At 32.9% G+C, this 23616-nt stretch overlaps 4 protein-coding genes and 2 non-coding genes across 8 annotated transcripts; 3 read left to right on the forward strand and 3 right to left on the reverse strand.

Moving 5' to 3' along the window:
* Positions 1-187: 187 nt before the first annotated feature.
* On the reverse strand, positions 188-1982 carry LOC105458539 (NADH dehydrogenase [ubiquinone] iron-sulfur protein 3, mitochondrial). The gene is made up of 5 exons (XM_011703932.1): positions 1809-1982; positions 1654-1737; positions 1133-1380; positions 720-965; positions 188-494 (listed from the first exon to the last, which is right to left on the reverse strand). Exons 1-5 carry the CDS (start codon positions 1870-1872, stop codon positions 342-344), a joined length of 795 nt encoding a protein of 264 aa, XP_011702234.1. The 5' UTR covers positions 1873-1982; the 3' UTR covers positions 188-341.
* Positions 1983-2413: 431 nt separating this feature from the next.
* Positions 2414-10217, reverse strand: LOC105458549 (condensin complex subunit 1). Of its 2 annotated transcripts, XM_011703944.1 has the most exons (20): positions 9817-10217; positions 9408-9542; positions 9108-9286; positions 8885-9024; positions 8625-8706; positions 8455-8517; positions 8145-8378; positions 7656-7988; positions 7393-7579; positions 6963-7285; positions 6497-6892; positions 5995-6239; positions 5795-5915; positions 5247-5716; positions 4865-5119; positions 4332-4604; positions 4122-4264; positions 3711-4040; positions 3174-3290; positions 2414-2620 (listed from the first exon to the last, which is right to left on the reverse strand). In XM_011703944.1, exons 1-20 carry the CDS (start codon positions 9929-9931, stop codon positions 2481-2483), a joined length of 4281 nt encoding a protein of 1426 aa, XP_011702246.1. In that variant the 5' UTR covers positions 9932-10217; the 3' UTR covers positions 2414-2480. The 2 variants fall into 2 exon arrangements, with proteins under 2 accessions (XP_011702246.1, XP_011702254.1); XM_011703952.1 differs by lacking the exon at positions 3174-3290.
* A 280-nt stretch (positions 10218-10497) lies between these two features.
* On the forward strand, positions 10498-14518 carry LOC105458563. 2 transcript variants are annotated; one of them, XM_011703979.1, is made up of 7 exons: positions 10498-10670; positions 11443-11678; positions 12058-12147; positions 12285-12368; positions 12466-12777; positions 13082-13248; positions 13352-14518. In XM_011703979.1, the coding sequence occupies exons 1-7, from the start codon at positions 10597-10599 to the stop codon at positions 13856-13858; spliced, it is 1470 nt and encodes a 489-aa protein (XP_011702281.1). In that variant the 5' UTR covers positions 10498-10596; the 3' UTR covers positions 13859-14518. The 2 variants fall into 2 exon arrangements, with proteins under 2 accessions (XP_011702281.1, XP_011702289.1); XM_011703987.1 differs by having other exon boundaries at positions 13331-13422.
* Positions 14269-15861, reverse strand: LOC105458556 (COMM domain-containing protein 5-like). Its single transcript, XM_011703965.1, has 4 exons — positions 15645-15861; positions 15251-15443; positions 14902-15048; positions 14269-14815 (listed from the first exon to the last, which is right to left on the reverse strand). The coding sequence occupies exons 1-4, from the start codon at positions 15742-15744 to the stop codon at positions 14632-14634; spliced, it is 624 nt and encodes a 207-aa protein (XP_011702267.1). The 5' UTR covers positions 15745-15861; the 3' UTR covers positions 14269-14631.
* Positions 15862-16635: 774 nt separating this feature from the next.
* Trnar-ucg lies at positions 16636-16708 on the forward strand. The gene has a single exon. It is a non-coding gene; the product is annotated as a tRNA-Arg (tRNA).
* Positions 16709-17827: 1119 nt separating this feature from the next.
* Trnay-gua lies at positions 17828-17920 on the forward strand. Its single transcript has 2 exons — positions 17828-17864; positions 17885-17920. It is a non-coding gene; the product is annotated as a tRNA-Tyr (tRNA).
* Positions 17921-23616: the final 5696 nt, after the last annotated feature.

Genomic DNA, 23616 nt, shown 5'->3' on the forward strand with positions numbered 1-23616 from the left:
TAATTAAATTACAAATTATAATTTTGTTTATATTATTAATAAAAGAAATTGAATAAAGTCGAAATTAATATGAAATACCACAAGAGTAAAAATTTTACGAAAGTGACATTAATAACGAATGATAGAAGCATAGCAATCAAAACTTAAATTTTTTAATCTGGATTATGTTTTGAAATAAATACAGCTGTAACATTTTTCTCTATATTTCCCAAATAAATGCCCAAATCAATTGGGCACTCAGAAATGGTTCACAAGAGAAAAGAATACTTGTTAATGTATATTACACTTTATCGAAATATTTATACTTGCTTGGACAACGACTATGATCTAAGTGAGAGCAATTATTTTTCCTTTGAGATAGGTTCAGCAGTTGAGGGAGCGTCCCGGAAGTTAGGAAACTGTTCCCACGGCGCGGCTAGTTCAAATTTACGAAACTCCTGAGTCAATTCTAATGGTTCAATCACTATTCTTTTGTGTTCGTCGTCATAACGAACCTGAAATAAACATAAATCATTGATTATTAGGACAATCAACATGAGAACATAAAATTTAATATTTCTAACTTCATTCTTAGATACTTAAATTGTTCTTTTAATAAGATTTTAATAACTGTAATTTTGGCAAGACAAAAATGATTGCAAGTAGATTCTTTAAAAAGTGCAAACAATTTAATGCTGCATGAAAATCAATCATATAAAAATTTGTATTAAATAAAATACCTCAACATATCCACTGAGTGGAAAATCTTTCCTTAGTGGATGCCCTTCAAAGCCATAATCTGTAAGAATCCTACGAAGATCAGGATGATTCGAGAAGAATACACCAAACATATCCCATATCTCTCGCTCATACCAATCAGCAGCTTTGAATATGCTGTTGATGGAGTCAACCGGCGTCAACTCGTCGGTGTAAGTTTTAACTCTGATACGTGAATTATATCGCAACGATAGTAGATTGTAGACAAGCTGTAATGATAAATACAGCACAACTTCAGACTACTTTGTTTATATGTAAAATTATAGTACTTATACTACTTTGTTTATATGTACAATCTCATTGCCTATTTTATGCAACCGTACATATTTATACTAATATAAAATATTCGTGTTCCTTTACATATAAGCAAATTTACCTCAAATCTGTACTGTCTACTGGGCACGTCTACAGCGGTAATATCTGCCAGACTAACAAACTGTGTGTTATGATGATCTTTTAAAAAGGTACACGTAGGAATAATGCCATCAGGGGCGATTAACAATTCCAGCTCGTCGCCAGCGGTCAGCTGTACTTGTTGTATGTATTTGGGTAGACAGTCGTTAATATAACGGCCAAAGTGTGTCAGACGGTCAACGTCGACATGACTGGGTTTCCGTACCGTAGCTGAAAGAATATTTGAATAAGTCAATATGATTTTGTTAAATACTTCGCATACACTGGATATTTCAGATTTATTTCTTTCGCTGATGGAAATTGAAGTGACAATCAATATATATATATATATATATATAATAATAAATATAAATATAATAGCAATAATATTATTATAATAATAAACCTGCAAAGTTTAGATGGATAATAATATAATAGCTAGGTAGATTATACAACTTTTTTTTGTGGACATTGTTAAGTTACAAATAAACAAAATGTACGTACGACGAGTCTCCGCTTTCTCGGTTTTCTCAGGATTCTCGCTGGAAGTCGTGCTGTTACATCTTACCGATGACGGAGAAGCATAACCTGTCAAACAAGTGCGTATGTTATTACATAATTCGATAGAAACATCACTCTTACGATTGATGTTATATTACATTTCGGCGTAGTAATTGGCAAATTTCGCGATAGTCTCCAACAGTTTCTCAATATCGCCGTCATTTTCCCAAAGAATGTTTTAAACACAATTATAAACACACATTAGCGAAACATATCCTGTAACCTGCAACTTGGGCGACCACCAGCGACCCATATTGACAGACACTTGTACCACTACGTGTTCAACGGTGATAATATTGCCATCTAAGATCCGATAACAGCTTTTTTGAAGAGGTAATCAATTTAATGGAATTTTCAATTTTTTGTTGAATATGGAAAAAAGATAAAAGGATTAAAATATAAATGATTTTTATTTTGTACAGATTTTGTATAAAATTAGCGTTGTTTTGTCTTTTTAATGCTTTTATTTAAATTTATTCTATTTTTTTTATAAATACAGAAACTCTTATTTATAAAAACTATATCTTCCAATAACATCAATTTATTAAATTTTTCTTATTTTAATTAAACTTACATTTTTTAATATCGTAATAAAGTACATATAAAAGGCATAATATATAAAAAAGGCACACATTTTAAATATTAATAATACCTAATGTGTAATTTAAACAAGCATAATTATTTTACTTACTGTGTATTATACTAAATATTTTTTAAAAGTTATATTTATCCAAAAAATTTTATATTTTATATTTTAATTTTACAATAAATTATTTACGTAATCGAGCTGAACTTCTTCTTGTAGTTTCCTGCGATGATTTATTGAGTTTATTTCGTTTTGCAGACGGTGACGCATTGATATTACTGTGTACTGCCTTTGCATCTTCCTTTGCACGTTCTCTTCTTTTGCCTACAAAGAAAATAAATAAATTTGTATTACTTGTTATTTTATCACTTTTATTATTTTGCAAAATTATACATATGTAACTACAAAAACTAGAGGATGAGTTATGAATTTAGTTATAGCATAAAATAATTTTAAGAATGTTTGATATTTTATTGTTAATTTATGTGCATATATAAATGAAAAAAATATATATATACAATATACACACATGTATACACACGCACACTTTATTTGTTATATATTATTGTTGTACTATTTAGATTTAGAATGTATTTGGAATAATTCTATATAATATTATATAGTGAATTAAAAATTATATGATATAATATGATATCATGAATTAAATTATAAACGAACAAAAGTCTAACTTGAAATTTTAAAGAAAATTTTTGGTGAATAAATAAGAATTTCTTGTTCATATATGTATATGTGCATATAATACTGCAAATAAGAAATTGTTATTCACCAAAAATCGACTATAATATTAAAAGTTGTTTGTAGTGCAAATTATTTAATTACATTGATTAAAAAAAAAATCAAATGAAGAAACAAATACCGTGTTTAGACTTCGAAGTAACTGAGTCTTTATCGACATCGATATTACCCTCATTCTCCGATGATTTTGCCGGAGAAATCTTTTTATTATTGATTAGTTTTTCTTTACTATTTTTTGCTGTGAAATAAATACAAAATTATTTTTATTTATATAATTAAACATTATACATAAATAAAAAAGTCACATACACATATAATATCAACAAATGCCCCGTCTTATATAATTTTATTACATAAGATGGGGTATTTGATTTTGTAATCTAAAATCTAAATTATGCATAAAATTATCGAAAAACACTCCACAAATTTCGTAATTTTATAGAAAAAAAAAATGTAACAATTTTATATTATAATTATGTTTTCTTTGAGATATCTCAATGTGCATTTTATACATATATGTAATTATTGTACAAGCAATTATTGTTTATGTTACAATCTAAATTATCTGTATTATGCACAGCTGTTAGTATTGTGTTTATGTTTAATTATACACAAATGTACAAAAAAAAAACATTAATGAAACCGATTTCGAACTCACATTTTACAATGGATGCATTGTCTACATCTTCCTCAGAATCATCGGAGCTGTCTTCGTCTTCATCGCTCGTGCTCTTGCGTCTGCTTCGACGAACATTTCTCTTGTTCTTCGGCACGACAGACGGTGGTGGCATCAAATCTCTATCAGTCATCTCGGTATCTTCTTTGGCCTCCACAAGTTCCTGTATTTTCTCTTCCAATTCCATACAAGCGGCCTTCGCCTCCGCCTTCTTCTTCGTTTGCTCGATTATACTTTGCAAGGCCATTAATACCGGCTTATAATGAATCTTTTCCTTCAATAGCGGTAAACTTTCGATGAGACGTCGTATGCCTTTAAGAAAGATAAAACAAAATTATACTGTCCTCTCTTTTGATTGAAATTATGTTATTAAATGTAAATTGATATACTTACTTTTTCCGCTGAATTGCAAGAGCGAAAGGCAGTAGGAAAGATCACGCCACTGCCTCTCTGCTCCGGCTAACTTAAATCTGGCGCAAATCTTATCAATTATGGTATCGATTTGCTTCTCCTTCTGCATCAGGCCGAGAATATACCTGCAAATTATAATATTTTTGAAGCGTTCATATTTTTTGCCACTAAACATAAAAGTACAGTGCTTACCTAATGGTTTCCTGGAAATGTTTCTCCTCGAGATTTAACTGAGGATCCGCTAGGCGTGATAATATATCAGGCACTATATTGTACAAAGCGTTGCCTTTTTGAGCGAGTTGAGCGAAGAATTCCTTCGTCTCCCGGCGTATCTGTTCATCCTCATCGATAACGCAAAGAGCTAATTCCGAAACCTGTCCCTTCACGCGTATCATTTCCCTCATTATCAGATTCGACAACATACGAACACATGTCCTACGCACGTTCACATCCTCATCTCGAAGTCTATAAAGATAAACGTGTATATAAATATTGGTATAATAATATTACATCATATTCCTCCAATCTTTTTGCTTTTTTTGTGAAAAATAAGATAAAATGTTGTGTAAACAAAAGTTTGAGAAAAATTTATAACTTTTTGGAGTATCATTCTTTACGTCATAAAATATAATTGTCAATGTTAATTTGAAATATAATCATCGATATTAATTTGATTAAGATTTTGATTTTAAATGCTGAAGATTGATGTGCAAAAGCGAATTTACCTGCCATAGATGTGTTTCGACCACGGTTCCACTTGATTGGGGAACCTTGTGGCAAGATCGCTTAATCCGACCAGCATATTCGATCGGATCCCAGGATATCGCGATCGCTCCAATATGGTGATCAAGAGTTGCAGAGATTGTCCGCAAAATTCGGAGCTGATCGTCATCATTTTGCTAAGCGCGAGCGAACCTGCAGCTTGCACGTTCTCGTTGTTATACTTGTCGGGATATTGGCATACATCCAATATCAGCGGACTGTAAAATAATCGCACGTACATTAATTTCGGTATAACAATAGTATATTAAATTCGGTACTGACTATGCCATTCTTGCAATTCTCAATAGTTAATTTTCTCTGTCAATCTTAATTCTCAATACGTACATAAATTTCGCGAGCAGGCCGTTCCCGGTAACGATTTCGTTTTCGAGTGCGCCGCTCACCAACTCCGCATCGGCGTCGTCCATTGCGCCCTCCAAGGCTTCTTCTCCGTTATCTTCACTGATCATCGAGATTTCTTTACTTCGAGAGCTCGTCGAGGCTCGCCGTGTGCTCGAGGTCGACGCGTTCGCTCTAGCTCTACTGTCTGGCGTCGAAAACGCGCCCTTCGGCGTTCGTTTCTTTTTCTTACCCTGCATCTCTCGTAGCGTGTTTCTGCGTTTCAGTTCCTTATAAATGGACACGTCTAGGTGAACCAATTGTAGGATGGCAACGTGTCCGATTATGTAAAGCAATTTGGAGAGTACAGTGCTCGACACTTCCGGTACTTGATTCGCTTCTTCACTCATAAACTGACCCTTCTCGGTGATGATCAATAACAGTTTCTTTATCAACTTGTCCGGTTGATTCGCTAACTGCAATTAAAGTAAAAAATTCTCTCTCAGCGCGATATTCCAAATGTATTTAATTAACACGCGGAAAATCTCACTTACATGATATATAGCATTAAGCGCATCCGTCGCGAAAGAGATGTAAGCGTTCTCCTCCTCGCTAGTAAAAAAATCTATTAATAATGTCAGGATCTCGTTGAACATATCGTGATCGTTGGGATACCTATACGAGAAAATATATGTTTTTGATTAACAACTTCAACAAATAGCTTCGAATTGCTTTCACCGCTTTGGAGGTTTACCTTAAAGCCGGTTTTTCGACATCCTTGCTATTCTGTTTTATCTTTAGCAACATTCTGCAAGTATCCCGCGCTAAAAGAAGATCGTCCTTCGCGCGCGGACCTAATCCAATCTTTATTAACACGTCCAGATTGTCAGTTGCTATGTTAGACTTCGCCTGAGCTATCATCGTTATTATCATTAGCGCGGCTCTGCTATCTATTGGCGACGTGTCCGGATATTTCATGGAGAACTTTTCCCATAATACCTACAAATCCAACACATTTATTAGAATGCATTCTCAATTTGTCTTTAAAACCATCGAAATATTTATTATCGAAATAATTTCAAATATAATTAGGAATAACGCAAAAGAGAGTGGTCGACTTGTAGTCAGCAAGTTCCGGATTTGATCGACTTTCATCATATATAAATTTCGGTTTTACACAAGTTAATTGGAGAGTTTGAAAATTGTGAAGGGGCTTGCTGATTTCGGGAATATTTTGAACTATGAATTATGTTTACCTGTAGCAATTCGCTGTTTAACTCTCCGTTCTCATACCACGTCACAATCAGCAGAGTCAAAGCCGGGCTCTGTCCAGGCTTCAACTCCTTCAGCAATTCGATCAGACGATTCGCACGAGCAACGGCTATTTGACGGCTCGATCGTTTGTTGTTATTCGTATTATCAAGGTAGATCTCTTTGTACACCTCGGCCACGTTATTGCGCACAGACTGATCGCGGTGGAACACTTGGAATAGAGCCTCGCGCATAGAGTGGGCCGCTCCAGTTACTCCGAATTGGAAAGCAGTCCCTAAAAACGTGCACGATTCAACGGCGTCTCCAGCGGAAGTAGAAAACAGCAATTTTTCCGCCATCGGTATCGCCTTCTCCAACTCGGTCGCAAACTCCAGACAATTCTGCAGAAAAAAAAATGCAATAATAACAGTTTAAGAGAAATCGCAACACGTTCGTATTTATGTCGCGTACTTTTAAGTAATTTATAACGCGCTTTCGCAATCTTAATTCCTCTTTCATCTTGTTGTCTCGTTCCGATTTTTCCGCGTTGTTCGCATTTTCGTCTTCGTCATCTGCCGATTTATTCTCTGACTCCATGAAAATCTTGATTAAGAAGGTAAATAAACATTCCTCCTTCGCTGCAGCGGAAAGATTTTCCATTTCAGGAGCTTCCTCCAATTTCGTACACGTCTGCCACAGGTACGTCACTGCTTCAGTGACTTTTCGGTTTAATAATAACTGTCTCACGTTCTCGAACACGTGATTTGGATCGGTGTTCTCTTCTTGTTCTACATCTACGAAGAAATGCGCAATTCTTTCTTGTAATATATTTTGCAAGCGAATAGTAAAGCTAAAGATTAATTTATTTAAAAAAATAATATAAATTATTTATAATACGAACTATTCACGCATTCCGCTTCATTTTCCACGATCTTTTTTATTGCTGCCTTTATATCTGGTTCTAAATCAGTCCAAAACTCGAATCTCTGCTCGTGACCACGTCCACTAGCACTCACGATGTGAGCTTGTAATTCTTGCAGTTTTGCCATCTCCTTTTCCAACGAATCAGAGAGTTCAACGCAATTCAACTGCATAGACAAACAGGCTCAGTTTAGTCATAAAGAAAAAAAAAAAGGAAACGTTTCGTTTTCGAGTTTTATGTACCTTGCCGGCGAAAGGATTACTTTGCAACAGGGTGCGCAGCAATTGAAGAGCCTGCTTGCGGACATTCGCGCTCTTATCTTCTAAACGTAACGCGGCGCAGGCTAAAAGCTTTCCGTGTCTCGCTAGTGGCACAGCGCCTTCGCAGCACAAGCGTTGCCAGATATGAAGCACTTTCGATCTCACATAAGCATTGCAATCCAAGATGTGCTCTTCCAAATTGTCCAGACATTCATCGCGTTGCTCCTTCTGTTCATCCGTAAGATCTTCGCCGGTCAGTGCCTTTTGCACCACAGCACCCAAGACTCCAATCACACAGTTCCTCATTGTGTAAAACTAAGAGAATTTCAAATAAAATTCTAATTAATTTCTAAGGTATCTGCAAGGCATCTAAAAGTTTTAATTCTAAGTAGAATTCTAAGTGTAATTTAATATTTTCCTATAAATAAACAATTGCTCAGCCGATAGCAAAGAATTGTGGCGAAAACATACCTCATTTGACAGGTAATCTGTGATATCATCGAGAATAGGAATTATGAGATTGGGCTGCGAAATCGCGATATTCTCGAGAAACGTGGATGTGTTGCGGCTGTCCGCCTCGCTAATTTCGCTTTGTCCGATCTCATTCATCACCTCCCTTATCAAACCGTTGCAGCCACAGTCGGTGACCATATGTACCACGCCAGCCGCTATGGGTATCGCCAGTGCGTCGTATAACTTCACCAACTGCAACATTACAAATGTGTTATACATATATTTTTTTTAAGTAGAAATTGCACATAGTTTATTCAAATAAGTGTACCTGAATAATCCTCACAACGCAAGTTATTCCATGATTATATTTTTTTATCAAAGTTCCCAGAATCTGTTTGTAGCAAAACAAAAATATGTAGTAATTAAATATTATATACAAGATTCATACATACATACATATATATATATATATATATATGCAAATGTAATTAGCAATACCTCAAATATAGTTTGTCTTGTGTGCTTTTGCTTAGCATCCTTGCTCTGTTCTAATATCTTGTAACATATCTGCGCTAAAATCCTGCAAATATTATAATAAACATTTTACACACAGTTCTACCCAGTATCAGTTCTTTATTGGTATTTTTGAATCATTTACTTAGCTAGAGTCTAAATTTTTTCTCAATTGGCACACATTACAGTTATAAATAAGACATTATTTTAGAATTAATTTAGTTAATCCCTGCTATATAACTTACATGACAAATGAATTATCGACAATTGGTGGTCTCCAAATTTTGTACAATGGGACCTGCAGCCATCGATACAGAAGTTCCAAAGCTTTCTGCCTGGATTGCTCCCACTCTTCTTCGATATCCGACTTTGTGGCTTTCTTACGCTACAAAAGAACGCACACACTCACGTCTTCAGCTAAATAATTTCTTACTATACTCTTAATATCACAGATAAGCAGTTTCATACTTTTCCAATATTACTCTCGTTTGCATTCTTTATATGATCTTCTATGTGACAGATAAAGCATGAGAATAAATATGCCAACATATTGTTAATGCATAAATACGTTTGCCTGTCTTCTTCCTCTGTAATATCCTTGCCATAGTCAAATATTTTTTCCAAGTCATCTACGAGTATCTCCACAGCTGAAAATCACATGTACAAATCTGTATAAGATAGTTTACTTTCATCAATTATGTAATTATATCTATTGCAAAAGTAATATCATTATAATATATATATGAAATATCTCGCAAACAATGTTACCCTTGTTAATTCTATTGAAGGAACGCAGCCAGATGTCAACCTCCACTTTACTGCCGTGAATAATAACAGAGAAAAATGTGTCAAAATGATTCAGAATAAAATGCGCACCGTTTGCTTGTAATTCTGATCGCGTAGCTGTAAAATACAAATTAAAATAGTTACAGACTATCGTAATTGCAACTGTTATTCTAATTACTTATACCCAATGACACACTCACAATAATGTATTACAAAAGCTTATTAATTGAAGGGCTTGCTGCAGCAATGGGCTAACTCACGTTTTATAAGAAAAAGTTAAAGTGATAAACTCTAGAGTTGATTTTCTCTGTTTTTTAATAAAATATCATAAAAATGCAGTCTGCTGTTGCAGCTAGACCTTCAATCATAAACAATTCGAAATAAAACTTACCATCGAGAGCTTGTGGTACCGTCCGTAGAGGAGTAATTTCTTCGACAAAATACTGTCCAGCATGAGACGTCAATAGCTCGTCCTTTACCAAGGGAATCACGAAATTCTTCACCATTTTCAGAGAGTGTCGAACTCAGATATCATAAAAAATGTCAAATAAAGTTCTTCTTAGCGTGCTATGTCATTTTCGCAATAAATGTCCAAAAATTATAATTCGTTATTTACTGTTCGAACAATTCAATCAAAATATTTTCTCTTTTCTTTCTCTCTTTCTACCAAATATTCTATTCAATCGAGTTTAACCAAAAACACATCAAAACTAACCAACAAAACTCGTGTCGAGTATACCGACTCTTTTTCAAATTCAATGCTGCCAACCCATAGACTTATAAGATAGATCTAGTAAGGGACTCTAGCGGCACGCAGTCTAGTCTAGTGCTCGTGACAAGTCGTGTGTAGAGTCCTAGATTATCAGAGAAGCGCGACCGGTGTTACGAGTCCTGATTGGACACGCAAATGGCCAATCATAAGATTGATTTATCGCTATTATAAATGGCTGCCGAATAAATCAAACTTATGATTGGTCATTCGACGCCATTTTTAATATTTTCTAGTACTTTTGCGATACTGCCATAAGCCGGTCGCGCTTCTCTGATAATCTAGGACTCTAGTCGTGTGATGAAAAGAGGACAAGTGACGTCTGTAATATGGCCGATGTATTACATATGTGCCTAGAAAATACGTGCCTGAGGTTAAGATTCTTAGGTTAAAGATTGCAATATGCCTGTATCTTGCACCATTAAAAGTTGTAAAAGTACAAAACGAAAGAATAATTTAGAGATAACATTTCATAAGTAAGTAATCAATTTACTTTTATTTCAGAGGTAACCAAATCTCTAGCGATTTTTACTACGACTTTCAATATAGAGATATATCAAGGTCTATTTTGATTTGCAATTGTGAATGCACAGTATTTTTGAATATAATGATGTTTTGCACAATTTATCTTTAACAATCATAAGGTGTTTGAAAAAAAACCTGGACACATCGCTCACAGATATATTAGACAAATTAGATAAAAATAATCTCACGATGTTGTGTAAAATTAGCTCGTTTAAGATTTAAATGAATCTGAGATTTTTATTTTTCGTTTGATCAGCTTGATTACCTGGGAAAGACAGCCCACTTTTTCTGGTCCATTCTGTATATTACATTTTTTTTAAATCAATTTTTTCGATTTTCATTTAAAAATGAAAAAATCTTGCACTATTAAAAGTCTCTACCTTGGCGATTTTTATTATGATTTTCAATCTAGAGATATATCAAGGTCTATTTTGATTTGTAATTGTAAATGCGCCCAGTATTTTTGAATAATATTTTGCACAATTTACCTTTAATAATCGTAAGGTGTTCGAAAAAAACCTGAATACATTGCTCACAGATGTATCAGACAAATTAGATAAAAATTATCTCACAATTTTATGTTAAATTAGCTTATTTAAGGCTTAAAAATGGGTTTTTCTGGGATTTTAATTTTTCGTTTGATCAGTTTGATTACCTTGGGAAAGACAGCTCACTTTTTCTAGATCTATTCTGTACATTATATTCTTTATATCAATTGTTTAGATTTCCACTTAAAAATGAAAAAATTCTGAAGTATTGGATTGCGGCTACAGGACGAGACAATTGGATTCCATATTTAGATGCCCGAATATGCAGTTTGCATTTTGTAAATAACGATTACTATAACGATACACAAAGCAGCCGAAAACGATATTTAAAACCAGATGTAATACCAACGCAACATGTACACACAAATATATTGCAAGTATTCCAGCAAGATACAGCGAATAATATCAAATGTAAGTTTATAATATTTAATATTAAATTATAAATATCAAAGATCATAGTAACAAGATAACTGAATAGATATAAAATGTGAATCAGAATATTATACCTTGTATTTTATACTGAAAGTTAATGAAATAAACAAATTGAAAATGTTAGACTCTAACAAATTAAATCAAAATATAATAGTAATGCTACACAATACAACACTTGATTGATTGTTTATGTACATAAGTGCATAAGTTTGTTTAAATAATTGAACAAAAGTAAATGTTACTTATATTCATAAGAAACTGACGCAATCGTCCAGTATCGGTTTGTATTGACATTATTATTATATTTTGATACAGTACATACAGTAGTAAAGAAAATAAAAAGAAGTGTTTATTATAGGTAATGCAATAACACCTAACAATGATGTTATTTCGGAGGACTTGACTAATCAACAGACTGAAAATTACGAAATTGTAGTGAAATCAGAAGGTGTGTAAATTTTCTTAAGAAAAAGAAAATAATTATATCCAATAAATTAGAATACTTGTATTTTGTACTTTATAGTGAAAATTAATGAAATATATAGTAGATACAGTAATAAATAAAATAGAATTCACTTATTATAGATAATCCAAAGAATAATATTACCTGGGAAGAAGATTTGACGAATCAGCAGAGTGAAAATTATGAAACTATAGTGGTATCGAAATGTATGCATACACTTTTTTAAGAAAGAAAAATTAATTATATTTATACACTAATTTACTTACTAATTTAATAATTTAACACTTTACTAATATATTACAGGTTCCAACTGTTTAAATTTTAATGATGTATTGCTTGAAAATCAAAAATTACGTAAGATATTAGAAGATCTAAAAGTATTACAGGAAAAACGTTTAAATCAGCAGGCAGAAATGTTTCATACTTTGATGCGTAATAACGAAGCAGCATTGAAACAAAAATTGGAGGTGGTTGGAAGGAAAAATAAAACCTTGAACAAAAGCATAAAACGGAAAGGAGAAAATATCAAAAGCAATTTAAAATCATTAATTGAAGTATTAAAAAGCAGAAATATTTCGGAAAATGATAATGTGTTTAAATTAATTAAGGAATTTGGTAACTACCTTTATTTAAAAAAAAAAAAATGGAATAAATTTTTTTGACGATGAAATGACGAAATATGTGCTATATAATATAATAAATACATCATATAATTTATGTATTTCACATTTTTAAATTATTTTGTAATATTGTATTAAAAATTTTTTCAATTTTTAAGAAATGTACATTTAGAGTATATATATATCAGTTTTTTTATCTATAAGCATTTTTATTTTGTTTTCTGTGATGTTAGATTATCTGTCAATTTAACAACGCAGAATTTTTCGTTAGTCAAGTTGACGTAATCTTTCTATTGCAGGTAATATAATGCCATCATATTGTAGTGTGGCAAATTGTTTCAATAATTCCGAGCAAAGTTATGCACTGTTTAGATATCCTCAAGATGAGAAATTAAGAAGGAAATGGATTAGTGCAATAGGGAGAGATGAAAATTGGTCACCTAGCAGTTCTCAAAGAGTTTGCGAGGTCCGTAGCGATGCTTACGTATTTACTGACTTTACGCTTCAGAAGATTACAAGTGTAACAACATAATTTGTCCAATACAAAGTATGTGAATTTTTTTGTGTAGGTACATTTCAAGCCATCTGACATCGAGTTTATTGCTGGGCGCAAGCGAGTTAAGTGTGGCGCAGTTCCCTTTCGCTTCTGCGTGTGGCCTTCTACGGAGGACCGAGAGAACTGTCTAAGAAGAACCAGACATGATCACACATATAATGCTAATGAGCATAAGACAAGTTGCAATATGCAGAAAAAGCAGACTATTCTCTCTTCGCAATCACTATCAAGACAAAAATTAATAGAAAATAACGAGCGACTAAAATATATAATTGAAAATGATCATACATATGTCATGTCAGGCCAGCAAAAACCACTAACGTCAACGATACTCGACAAGATGTCTATCAAGAAATATTTTAGAAAGAAGACAATAAACTTAGTGAAACATCAATATGGCTGTGTAAAGACTTGCGAACCATTAATTACTGAGGAAATAAAAGCTATTGACCAGTCCAAAGACATAACAGAAGAGAAAGACAATGTGTGCAGCCAGTGGATAAGAATGATAACTTACTGAATAACTTCATAAAAATGAACAATTGCTGAACGAAATAAAAGGCATTGCGGAAGAAATGGTAAAAACAGAAAAGGACTGAAGAGAGTGATTTAAATAGGAATGAATCTAAGATTTAGGTAGGAATGAAAGATGCACGAAGAAAACTATGATGAACCAAAAATAGATTAAACTATTTCTTATTTATAAGAAACATCTACAAGAAAAGTGAAAAATTGACTGAAGATTAGTGGAAGATTTTGGAAGCTGAGCAAAGGTTTGAAATAGTCTAAAGAAAACAATTTTAAAAGCATTGAGTTCCTGTTTCACTTTTAGCATTAAGGGTTGCAATTATATAAGAGAAGTTGCTTCTTTTTCTTCAATCAGATTTTACAGCAAAGTGTTAAAAAATATTTGTTTTGTTTGTACCAGAATTTTTGACAATATTTTTTTTATTTGAAAAAAAACCCCTATTTAAAAAAAGTAGATATAAGTAAAATTCGATAGAAAAGCATAAATAACACATAAGATATTAATTTTTTTAATTATTATAAATAAATGAACGCTTGAAATTATTTAAATAATATATTTATAAGAAGTTGGAGTTCTTTCTGATAGCATTTTAATAATATAAATAATTTTTACTTATATCTGTGATACAATAAACTGAATATATCAAACAAATAGAAACGTAAATATTAATATTCTCATATAGCTTAGAATTAACAAATTAGTATTACGCGAACCCTGATATCTCAGAATTGCTTTTAGTAATGAATCATGATGAGTTATTGCTATCAGCTGGACAGAATAGTCTTAAATGTGCTGTGTCGTTCCAACGCTTGTAACTCAACTAGAATGGTAGCTATGGTGTGTCTCAATTGGTGAAACTTTGCCAAAGATAATTCAAACGTCACACATTCGCCTGTGTTAAATGTCCATTCCATCATGATGTTTGGCTCTAGTACTCTGTTTAACATGCTGGAATATACAGAAAAATATATAAGAATACATCCTCTTCAAAATATTATTTTATGATAAATATCTGCTCGAAATCCATAACATACTTAGATGAAATAGTAATATCTATACGCCACTTGCAGGATGTGAGTTGGGGATTAAACTTTGTTCTCTGAATTAAACCTGACAATAGGTCTGTTTGTTTCGGACCATAAATCACGGAGGATAAATCTTCCGCACATTCCGAATTCAGTCTGTAATATGCATAAAGAACAGCTAAGAAGAATTGTACAATTTTCATTCAGTAAAATTCCATACGACTTTTATTAAGTATTATTATAAAAAAAAAGTATATTAAATTTTATTCTTTATAACATAATGAATTATAAAATCGAGCTATAGAATCTACGGGCTATAGAATCTAGCATACATTATTTAGCGTGTAAACGAACTTACTTCAGTTCTTCCAAGTATTGTTTAAACTCTGCAGGTTTGATATTATGGCACTGCGAACGTAGATGTATTTTCAAAATTGTAAGAACAGCTGCATAATACTCGTCCACGTGTTCTTCGGGTATGCTGTATTTCTTACTTATCCGTTCTAATACACCTTCCTCTATATGTTCCAACTCTATCGCTTTCACTGCGACTATAATTTTTTAGGAAATTATACATATACATATAAAATGTATATGAAATACGATGTATAGAAAAATTAGATAAACCTCTTATTTTTGTTATATATAGTTATGTTTTCATGCAGTATTTAATTTACTATTTTTGTTTAATTCAATTGTATTTTTCAGGGAATAATTATAATTTATATTTTTAAAAGAAATATACAACTCACGCTGTATTAGTGGACGCGCGAATGTTTTCTTTAATTCCGCAAGATACTTCGTTTTACTCCCTAAAGCGCTCAACAGCTGCGTTTGAAGAGGAGTTGTCATTGTTAGTTGTTACAGTGGCATTTGAGAATAACTTTGATAAATTTCAATGGATACCTTAACCAAAAATTCTGGTGTTCACATGAAAATTGAACGTACTGCCATCTGTCGGAAACTAGAATGCCACAAGTAACATATCACCGATGTGAGATGATGTGAGGACGCTGGACGATGCGAGGTATTTAATCATTTCAACTCTGACAATAAATCTAAATTTCGTTTGAATGAGCCAAGTAAGGAAATTAATTGATAATTTAATTGTAAACATTATCGATTGCCAATATAAATTTCTCTACCACTGATATACATTAAATGTCCAATATTCATGATTTTTATACAGATACTTTATAAATATTTAGCACATGTTTATAAAAAGTTGCATTCATAAAATTTGTATATATATATGTATATATATATATATTTACATCGTAAAATTGTATTTTTTCCCTATTTTTTTTATGTAAAAAGTGGGATGATCGAAACGGACAATAATATCATGTTTTTCTGTCATTCTAAAAGCCACAAAAATTTATCCAATGTCAATAGTTTTTGATGTAGTAATCTATATTGCAGTAATACGACAAATACTATACTCTTGCTTATAAACGTTCGTTATAAAATTGGTATTGCATTCGACAAGTAAATACTTCGATCGTATTTATGACGTGAATGTAATTAATAGTTTAATTGAAGGAGGCATTATATATACTGATACATGATAACAGTATCGTTAAAGATAAATTGTTAATTGTAGTGTAATGGGACGCACTGCACGAGTTTCTCATTCACTAGTGCGTGTAAAATTATATAAATTTTAACATTTTGGGCTTGATATACGATAAGAAAATGGAATAAATTCCCTGATATACTTGGTTGAAGTCAAAGCTTCTAACTGACCGTGTGGCCTAATGGATAAGGCGTCGGACTTCGGATCCGAAGATTGCAGGTTCGAGTCCTGTCACGGTCGCAATCGATTAATTTTTTTTGTACGAAACACAATGATCGTGACAAAATTTTCCTATAAATTCGATTTAATTTTTTTAATCCTTAATAGTGGCGATTCGTCTTAAATTAACAGTGCACAAGAATATTTTTGTAATTTACTTTTAAAATTACATAATTAAAATTTATTAATACTAATTAATTTAACTTTAAATTAACGTAAATTTCTTTGTATTATTCAATGCCTAATTTATGTAATAGACAAATTAATAGATTATATATAATATATATATTTTATATATATATTTTACCGGAAGCATTTTATTATATATTATATATTATATATTTTACGAGATATTTTATTTATTGCTATTGTCTTTATATTGTGTTAATAATAATATATTTTACTTGAATTTTTTAACTTCCAATTATATTCATACACGGTATAAGTGAACGACCTCGAAACATTTTCTCGAATAATGATAAATAATATATGATATAGAAAGCCACGAAGATTGAAAGAAGGGAAATGCGCGATGTCGCGTGCTATGACATTATCAAGAAAGGTCGAGGGTTTCTGAAACATTTACCTACGTTACTTCATAGCCCTTAAATCATTCTAGCCGAATTCTCTATAGTAAAATGTCGTCGCGACTCATTTATTACATAAAATTGTCGATATTATGTTGACAACTGACTTAAAAATGTGTGGGCGGCATTTTTGATCGCCATCAATGGCAATTAAATTTTAATTATAATCCTATTACTGAGAATAATATAACAAAGCGTCTGTAACAATAATTTATTATATATAATTATTTATTAATAGAGAGAAATATTCTTTAAACAATTCTTCTAAAAAATGTAACTAAACTTTTTATAAATTTTTACAAAATTGTTTATGCAAATCTAAATTATTATCTTAGCAACGCGACTTGAAAATATTTACTAAAAAAATTGTTTCTAAGCTATTTACCAACACATATATAAAGAGTAACTATAAGATCCGATATTCTAGCAAAATTATTTGGTAAATTGTTTCATGTCTTAGGTAAAAATATTTTAATGTTTAAAAATTTTAGTTTTTTAAATACGGGTTAAACTCTACAATATGATGTATGCATTGGAAAGAACCCCTCACCAACCTTCGATAGCTCAGTTGGTAGAGCGGTGGACTGTAGTCGGAGTGCAATGTATAGATATCCATAGGTCGCTGGTTCAAATCCGGCTCGAAGGAATCTTTTGATATTTTTTTAAAGATTTTTTTATTAGGTCTTATTAAGATAACATCTTGTAAAAGATATTTTATCCCTATTTTAAAAATTATTCTTTTTTTTTAACGTAATTGTATGTCATATGAATGTAATTTTCATATGAATGTAAATAAAAGAGACTATGTTTACGCTACTGTATCAATTTTTATAATTTTATCAGAATGAATTTTTTATTTTTATCAGAATGAATCATAATGTACCATAATGGATTTTCATAAATTAATTTTTGTAATAAACAATAAAAATGTTTTTACTTAAGTGCAATAATAAATATCTTGAAAAAAAGATATACTAATTGTTAGATATTTTATAAATATTATATTAAAATTTTAAACAAGAAATGTAAATTATTACTGATATTACCATATTATTAATATTATTTTTTTTATTATGTCCTGTTTACATTGTTTTTAGCTTTTTATTGTGACATTAAATAATAAGAAATACATTTTGATATAAATTATAGGAAATAAAATTCTTTTTTAATTATTTTAATTTAATATTTTTTAATACAACTCTGTGTGATATTTATTAAATAATTTATTCTTTTTTGTTTATTAAACGGGATCAATTGCGTTACATTATACAAAATAAAAATGCAAAGTTATTTTTATAATTAATCAAATTACTTAGAGGATATTTTCTTCAGAGGTAAATATACGGACAACAAAAAGAAAGAGAGAGAGAGGGGGGGGGAGAGAGAGAGAGAGAGAGAGAGACTAAAAATAGCATTTCATTTATCATTCACACGTGCAGTGCTGCGTGAAAAGTGATTTCATGGTTTTTCGTATGAACTATTGATTCTATGTTTTCTCTTTAAAAAAAGCAATTGGAATAGAACGAAAACCAGAACCTTTTCTATTTAATTAGAAACTGTTACGTTGAGATACAGATTGTTTGACACAGGACTAAACTCAAAATTGTAAAAATTTCAAATATTAAAAATTTGAAGGTATCGTTTCTGATGTATTACGAAAAGCTAAGGGTGAAATTAATCTTAATCATTTAAAAGAGGAATAATAAAAAGGAGAGCAGCTCGTATTTTTGCAAGCAATTAGAATAAAAAATCAGGTCAATTAAACGAGCAAAAGAGAGAGGGAGAGAGTGAGAGAGGAGGGGGAGAGGTCACAATTTAAATATCATTTATTAAAAAGAGTCAATCATATTACTCACAGAATTTTTGAAACGTTTCCAACTTGACTTATTGTTAGTCATTCTCACTCATATAATAAAAATAGATAAATTAAGATAAGCATGGAAACAAAATGAACAGATAAACAAGAACATATTTAATAGGTCGAAGCATAAAATATTATATTACAAAATAAAACAAAACGGATAACACTTTTGCTACCTAAAAGATAAAAATCGGGACTGTTCATTTGCAAGCGATGAAGAGTGGAGTCAGCAAAAAAATTGTCAAATTGATGTCTATGAAACGAATGAAATCTTTATGTGCGTCCAAATGAAGGAGTCAGAATAGGAACTAAATTAAAATACGGTTGGATTGTGTGTATTCATTTACAAGACGCATTGATGAAAATAAAAAAGCTGTCCAATTTTTCAGTTGACTTTCATAAAATATACATTATTACTTGTTTTATATATTTCGTCGAACGCTAAAATCTCCTTAATTAGATTTGCCTCTCTTTCTACACGCGCGCGCGCGTGTGTGTTGTATGCAATATATCATATATATCCGTATACATCATATTAAATAATTTCTTTATTTAATATGATGTACAATTTATTAATATTATTTATTTACACTTTTCATATCTAAAAGTAATCTAGAAATTATAATATAAGCTAGAAGCAATTGGAATTAACCACTTAATTATACAGAAATTATATGTATAGAAAAAGATCATCGACCTTTTTTATTGCACGCAATTAAAGAGAAAATTGAAAAGAAGAGAAGAAAAGACATTATCATTTATTTCGATATGACAGCGTGCCCGCTTGTTTTCTATAAATAAATTAAGTCTCTCTGAATTTCACGTCGTCGTACACATTTGGCGTGCCATTGATTCTGCGTCATACACATTTGATGCTTATCCATTTATCTATTTCGAGAATCCGAACCCTGCGAGGGCGTGCCGTTCCTTTTTGTCTAATCGGAACGAAGTGAATTAGCCCCAACACGAGACCGCGCCTAAATATTGTCCGTGTCTCGCGTAAATTGACGAGACTTTTAAATCCTTTTCCTTTACCGTAAGATTGATCTAGTCTCAAGTGCCGCGAAAATTAGAAAATTAATACATGTCGTCCGCATCGTATCCTCGTTCTCTCTTATCGTTTATATTATAATAGAATTTATCGCGTGCCAAACGCATTCCGTTATGCAACAAGTTATTTTTCGATTCAACTTTTCAAGTATTCCGATAACACAAACTTCCAAGAAAATCATTTGCAAAAAGAAGAATTTTCCCAATTAGTTTGAGCTATTTCAAATAGTTTGGCACTTTACAAAATTTCAGAGAGTATTTAATATTTTATCATATACACAATGTAATAAAAGACCTTAAATATTATTTTATTTAAATATTTTTAAAATAATTTTAATTTTTTACAAGAACAATTTCCTATTTCTTTTACTTTCTGTAAATTATATTATCCTAATTTTTAGAAGCTTCAACTTAGTTTGTCAAAATGTATTTGCTAAGGTATATAAAATTCATATATTTAAGTATGTACAATAAAATTGTCTAATTAAAAAATGTCATTTAATTCCATGTTATTATAATTACCGCAGTAATTTATTATATTTAACCAATTTATTATATATACTTTTTTAAATAATAAAATTTTTTATAAATTAAATCCGTAAAAACAAGTTAAGTCTATTGTACTCTTTCAATGTCTTTTTAGCATCTTCTTTTATCTTTCAATTTTGCTATTAAAAAGATAGTAAAATTAGCCTAGAGCGGACATAGATTCATTAATCCTATTTTTAGAATCTACTAGATTATATTTATCACTTATACCGTATTGTGAAAACAATATAATAAGAACTCATAAAGTTAAGGATTTTACAAAACAGTTGTAAAATAATACAGTAGAAGAGTTGATCGTAGGATCAATAATCAAAATATTATACCTTTAAATTTATTTAATCTCACAGCGCAGCAATGATACCGCATAGAGTACATTGCGTCTGCGTTGTTCGCGAGTAACACAGTCCGAATAAACACGTGCTGCCACCCTTCTGACGTCCGATTCGGGGGTGGTGGTGTAACATGACGGATGAAAACGCGTCGACGATACGTCGCAACGGAACTTACCCGCGAAAGCGCTGTGTAATCAATGACGTACGTGCAAAGATTTTATCACGCTGGATCAGTTAGGATATAATTGTAACTGAACACCGAACCGAATGTAACGTTTTTTATAATTGCGCTTTTTAAATGCAAATCTGATAATCGGTGATTATTAAGTGTATTTAATTCATTTAATAAGTGTCGACAAATATTGACTATTTAATAAAATTATACTATTAATATTATATTATAATTATTACAATAAATATTGACTACGGATAATGTGAAATATTGTCATGTTTATGTTTATGTTTTATTTTTTTATTTTGTCATAATAATGTGTAAAAGATGTTTTGTTTGAGAAGAGAGGTAGGAGAGGGGGGGGGTAAGAAAGAGAGAGAAATATTTTACTCTAATTTGTTTTTTCAACAATTTATAAAAATTAATATACGCAGATATTAAAATTTTATGTATGATATATAATTACACAAACACACACACACACACACACACACACACGCACACGCACACGCACACATGTATATATATATATATATATATATATATAATATATAAATTATGTACATACATAATTTCTTTAGTACTGATCACATTTATTTTTACTTTGACAGAAAATAATACATTTTTCTTGTGTCATGTCGTGTTATAATTTTTAATTTTTTAAATATTTCTTTTATTATCTTATGTCGATTTTATATTTTCAATTTCCTGCTCTTAAACTCTACCTAATGTCAAATAAATTTGTAAAATATCAAAAATGCTTAGAGAAAAATATATAAATTTTATATATATACAAAGCGTAGAAATATATGACAGCAATTTCCAGAAAAATTGTCGGACAGATATAAAAGTTCTGAATGTGTCCTGTTCCACGTAACTTTTATCTCTCACGGGATTAGAGACGTATCATCCTCTACTTGGAAACATTTAATTTCATCAGTTCTATCAGTTTCGAGACATGTGAGGATTAAGAATTTTTTAATAATTTATTTATGTATTCTCTTATTGCCATTTTTTTAAATATCAAATCCCAGACTTTACCCCGATGCTATCGTGAGCACGATTATCCCCCAGCGGCTGCGGCGGTGGCGCGCGCGGAAGCGCGCAATCGTGGTGCGTTATCGAGCATTGCGCTTGTGCGAGCCAAGGACGGCGGAGGCAGAGGGCGAGTGCGAGGACGTGGACGTGTGGTCACATCGGCGAGGGGGTGGGCGAGGGGTAGAGAAAGCGACGTCGTCGTCGAAACCGTAGCGGCCGGCGCGGCGCTGCAGGGGCGACGGGGGTTGACGGTGCGGTAAGGAGGTGTCGGAGGGCCGTGAACGCGTCCGGCGCTCTCCTCGCGCAGTCTGATGCCGCCGGTCGCAACGGGCTCACGCGTGCACCGTGCCAGTCCCCGGAGTCCGTATTCCGGAGCGTATACGTCGCGACGATTCCCAGAGGGTGGCGAGGAGAATTCGCGAGAGGAGCCCCGTGCGATTGGGATCGAGTCAGGGTATCGAATCCGTGGATGGTACGAACAACCGAGTAGAAGAACCGCGCAAGCGGAATCGCGATAGTGTGCGGACAGCACAGATTCGCTATAACACTCCACACGAAAGCGCGACCGAATCCGCGATTTCGCGAAGGCGCGACCGCTGCACAGTCGGCGCGGGTCGCTGGAGAGAGAGAGAGAGAGATCACGGGGGCAGTGGAATTGTGCGGAATCGCGGAAACAACGTGAATCGAGCGGTGCCGCGCGATTTCGGCGAGTGAGTGACAGCTCTCGGAAAAAGTCAAACGGAGGCCCCCGGGGGAGAGTGGGCGATCGCCGTTCGATGCCGCCCTGGCGCCGTGAATTGCGGTGGTGAACCGCAGCAGCGAGGATCGCGGGGGATGAACGATGTCGGCCGATTGTCGCGCGCTAAATGGGCAGGTAAGCTGAGGATTTTGCTCCGGGAGGCACCACACCTCGTGGGGGGACATGTACCGCGCGCGACACGGGCAATCACGGTCGCGCCGGTGACCAACCACCTCCGGCCGTCACGTAATGGCGTTGATTGGGGATCGATTGCATGTGTCGAGGTGTCTGCAGCTAACCTGCTCCCCGGTTTACGCTTGCCGTGGAGAGGGTGCGGATTCTGAACCGTTCGACGTGGACTGCTGCTGTCCAGGCCGGTAGCGAATCGATTTTCGCGAGGGGCGAGGGGGCAGGAGGGTGAGGAGCCGAGGGGGTTCGCGAGCGAGAAGCGTGCGGAAACGGGGGCAGGGGCGCATCGTGTGTGTGGGCATAACGATGTGCATGACTGTGGGTCTATGTATATGTTTATACTTATATATATATGTACAAACATATACATAACCCACAGTCGTGTATATACATATATATACACACACACACG

Source organism: Wasmannia auropunctata, unplaced genomic scaffold, assembly GCF_000956235.1.
Source record: "Wasmannia auropunctata unplaced genomic scaffold, wasmannia.A_1.0 LD336101.1, whole genome shotgun sequence".
Classification (NCBI taxonomy): domain Eukaryota; kingdom Metazoa; phylum Arthropoda; class Insecta; order Hymenoptera; family Formicidae; genus Wasmannia; species Wasmannia auropunctata.

Bases quoted from the DNA above. Each gene is read 5' to 3' on its own strand.
- LOC105458539 (XM_011703932.1), bottom strand. From the start codon at position 1,872: ATGACGGCGATATTGAGAAACTGTTGGAGACTATCGCGAAATTTGCCA. The intron at 1,738-1,808 runs GTAATATAACAT...CTTGTTTGACAG, and splicing joins GCCAATTACTACGCCGAAAT to GTTATGCTTCTCCGTCATCG. The intron at 495-719 runs GTATTTTATTTA...TGTTTATTTCAG, and splicing joins CACTCAGTGGATATGTTGAG to GTTCGTTATGACGACGAACA.
- LOC105458549 (XM_011703944.1), bottom strand. From the start codon at position 9,931: ATGGTGAAGAATTTCGTGATTCCCTTGGTAAAGGACGAGCTATTGACG. The intron at 4,041-4,121 runs GTAAGTATATCA...TCTTTCTTAAAG, and splicing joins CTTGCAATTCAGCGGAAAAA to GCATACGACGTCTCATCGAA. The intron at 3,291-3,710 runs GTGAGTTCGAAA...TTTATTTCACAG, and splicing joins CAATGCATCCATTGTAAAAT to CAAAAAATAGTAAAGAAAAA.
- LOC105458563 (XM_011703979.1), top strand. From the start codon at position 10,597: ATGCCTGTATCTTGCACCATTAAAAGTTGTAAAAGTACAAAACGAAAG. The intron at 10,671-11,442 runs GTAAGTAATCAA...TCAATTGTTTAG, and splicing joins TTAGAGATAACATTTCATAA to ATTTCCACTTAAAAATGAAA. The intron at 12,369-12,465 runs GTATGCATACAC...AATATATTACAG, and splicing joins AACTATAGTGGTATCGAAAT to GTTCCAACTGTTTAAATTTT.
- LOC105458556 (XM_011703965.1), bottom strand. From the start codon at position 15,744: ATGACAACTCCTCTTCAAACGCAGCTGTTGAGCGCTTTAGGGAGTAAA. The intron at 15,444-15,644 runs GTGAGTTGTATA...AAAAAATTATAG, and splicing joins CGCGCGTCCACTAATACAGC to TCGCAGTGAAAGCGATAGAG. The intron at 15,049-15,250 runs GTAAGTTCGTTT...TGCATATTACAG, and splicing joins CAATACTTGGAAGAACTGAA to ACTGAATTCGGAATGTGCGG.